The sequence below is a fragment of the Macadamia integrifolia genome, chromosome 6 (genome assembly GCF_013358625.1).
Source record: "Macadamia integrifolia cultivar HAES 741 chromosome 6, SCU_Mint_v3, whole genome shotgun sequence".
NCBI classification, from domain to species: Eukaryota; Viridiplantae; Streptophyta; class Magnoliopsida; order Proteales; family Proteaceae; genus Macadamia; species Macadamia integrifolia.
In genome coordinates, this window is record NC_056562.1 from 2886294 (window position 1) to 2889338 (window position 3045).

At 40.4% G+C, this 3045-nt stretch overlaps 1 protein-coding gene across 1 annotated transcript in view; it reads right to left on the reverse strand.

Moving 5' to 3' along the window:
* The window catches only part of LOC122080936 (protein SEED AND ROOT HAIR PROTECTIVE PROTEIN-like), a 1740-nt gene extending 924 nt beyond the window's left edge, over positions 1-816 (reverse strand). Inside the window, exon 1 of the mRNA XM_042647830.1 lies at positions 424-816. Within this exon, the coding sequence (XP_042503764.1) occupies positions 424-763 (340 nt within the window). The 5' untranslated portion in view covers positions 764-816. The remainder of the gene's footprint in view (positions 1-423) is intronic.
* Positions 817-3045: the final 2229 nt, after the last annotated feature.

The window sequence follows — 3045 nt, forward strand, 5'->3', positions numbered from 1 at the left end:
GGAATTGCATGAACCATTTTAGTTAGGTGCAAGTCTGTCGGGAATAATATTCTATGACTAGCAACACATTTATTTTTTAAACCTACCCTCGTTTTTTTAGGCAAACCTACCCAATTACTATCTATTATTTGATTAACTAATCTTTTATATTAGAATGACTGAAAGAGTCCAATTTCTACCAAAACTCCAAAGGGTTGCTTGGTTGACAAAGCTTAACAACTCAAAATTAAGAGGTCATGAATTCAGCTCTCCTTAAAACCTAACTAAGAAAAATTGAAAAATCAAATGTTTTGGGAATTCGTCTTCAGAGGGACGAATGTAGATACTTTCGAATCAGATGGTCTTAAACATCAAGGACTAGACCCTCCTTACAAGGGCCAGACCTTAGATCCTAATTCAGCTAAAATAAATATCTATAAGTACCTTTAAGGGGCGTGAGCTTAGATCCGGCTTTGCAATAGATCATTCCCTGCACGCCAATCGACTTCACATCATTCTCTTCTTCTGGCGTGGGCAAGTGAAAGTGGTAGTGGGTTGGAGGATGGTGAGGAGGAGGTGGAGCATGATGAGGAGGTGGAGGAGCATGGTGAGGAGGTGGAGGAGGAGGGTGGTGAGGAGGAGGTGGAGGAGCATGGTGAGGAGGTGGAGGTGGAGGGTGGTGAGGAGGAGGTGGAGGAGAAGTGTAATAATAGTGTTTGGCATTGACTGTGAGTGCCAAGAGAGCCATGAATGATAAGAGGAGGATATGGTTCAAGCCTGCCATGACTGCTTGTTATCTTTCTTCTCTTCTACACCTTCTTCTTGAATAGTTGGATTCTTGTTGATGATGAGATGACAAGTTGATCTATCCTGAGCCTTTTTATAGGGGATTGTTTGGATGACTAAATTAAGTGTCATAATGTATTCATAATTAGCGAGGATGCACGATGGGGGAGGAAACATTTTATGTGTCAATTGGTAGCATGCACGTTTGGACCTGATAGAACGTTGTAACGCACTACTCACCGTCCCATATGGAACCAATGTTTTGTTAAAAAAAGACCGGGTTGGGACTGGTTCTTGTCTTTGACCATTTAGGACTGGTTCTTCTGTTGATCTCTCTCAACAGTACTGAGAATAACGGCTACGACCTTGGACAAGGTCGTTCTTGACGTGTTGAGCTTGAGCCAAAGGGTCAACCAGTTCTGTGGTCCCAGATATGAACCGCCACGAATGGTCCACCGTCCACCGTCCACCGGCCACCGTCCAACGTTTAACGTCCAAATATGACAATCAATGAAAGTTTAATAATCTTGAATTTGAGGCTGGAACGTAGCTTGGCTGCATTCCTAAACTATAAGCATTTCTGTCATGTGGCATAATTGGTGGGTTCAAAATTTTATGAGGTGGGTGAGGTCCAAAGTTTGTGGGAGAGGCGGAGATCACGGGAAGAGTTGGTATTGGAGTCAGGTTGCCTGGAAATTGTACTTCTAGATTCGTCATTTGGGACCAGGGAAATGAAATATGGTATCCATTGTCGATATGGATACCCAATGGGGGAGGGGGGCCGGTCCTGCATGAGGGAAAAGGTTGGGAGAAGGAGCCCAGGGTGGAGGTTGTGAGAGCCGAGAGGGAGCAGATCGGGTGAGTGGGCTGAGAAAGTAGCAAGGGGAGGAGGGTTGCAGGAGGTAGAAGAGGGCAGGTTCCAGGCAAGAGTAAACATTATTGCAAAGCCTCCCTTTTCCTATTTCTTATTCATGATGCACATGATTCGGATTGGTTTAGCATGCCCATGGTTGAAGTCTAGTTTAACTGAGTGGGTCGTGATGTTTAACACCTTTCTCTTACTACAACCCGATCTTTGATTGGATCAGTTTGGAGTGGAATTAATAGTTTTCTTGTTTGTTATTATGTTTGGGTCTTACACACTAATCTAGGTGGCAATTTTTGGTCATTAATCACTCATGGTTCGGTCTAAGCCTTGTTTCACGTAGTTTGGTCTAAACCTCCAAAATCGGAACCCCCATTGTTTTTACACACTACATATTATCTAATCACCAAAATCATGCAACTCTCTCTCTCTCTCTCTCTCAATTTTGAGAGGTAGGGTTTGTAAAACCTAATTCGTGAAGAACATCTCCGTTGCGTTGATTTCTATCACCCATGCAAAGTACTTAGATCTTTCAGAGCACCTGTGCTTATAGGTTTTGAAGTAACCCTACCCCCATTGTCTATATTTAATTTATCAAACTTGTAGCACATTTTATGGTGCGAAAATGCAAATTTTTTATTGAGCATTCCCCAACGCAAATAGGAGAAAAAGACTGAATTCATGATTAACATTTTGATTGCACAGAAGAATAACCAAGAAGGGAGAAGATGGTTGGCTCATTATTACTAACAAAATGACAACTTTTACCCCTTGGCATGGATTGAAGTATTACAAGTAATCAATAGCTAATCTTCACCTATAAAGGTGTCATTCAAATAAACCTTATTTTGAAATAGAAAATCTTAAGTTGTAGCCTATAGCATTCACCTTTTCTAAATTCATGTGTAGTTGCCTATTGTCATCTTCAAGGTGTTGTACACCGTGATTTGAAACTAGAGGTTTGGATTGGCAACATATTTCTGATTATTAAAGGCATTTTTTTTTGCTAAGGATCAGTAGATGAATTTCATTAAATCAAATAAAGAGAGAATACAAGGAAAAATAAATAAATAAATACTACTGAGCTATTGATCCACCTTCGGCATGGCCATCAGTAGAACAAAAACTCAACCAAAAAGACTATTTACATAAATCTGTATCTTTGACATTTTTGAAAATCCCAGCTTACATTAGAAAGCACAAAAGATCGAGCTTCTTCCCAAACTTCAGAATGGATTTCCCCATACTATTTTCACCTTCTTGCCTCCTCCTACTAACTTTTCTTGTTCATGAATATGCAACAAAATTTTCTCTTTACCACTAGAGATGAAGATGCTCCAATGAAACTTATTGATTTCGGTCTTTCTGACTTTATTTGAACATGTGATGTGTAGAGATCTGTTATGATTATCTTT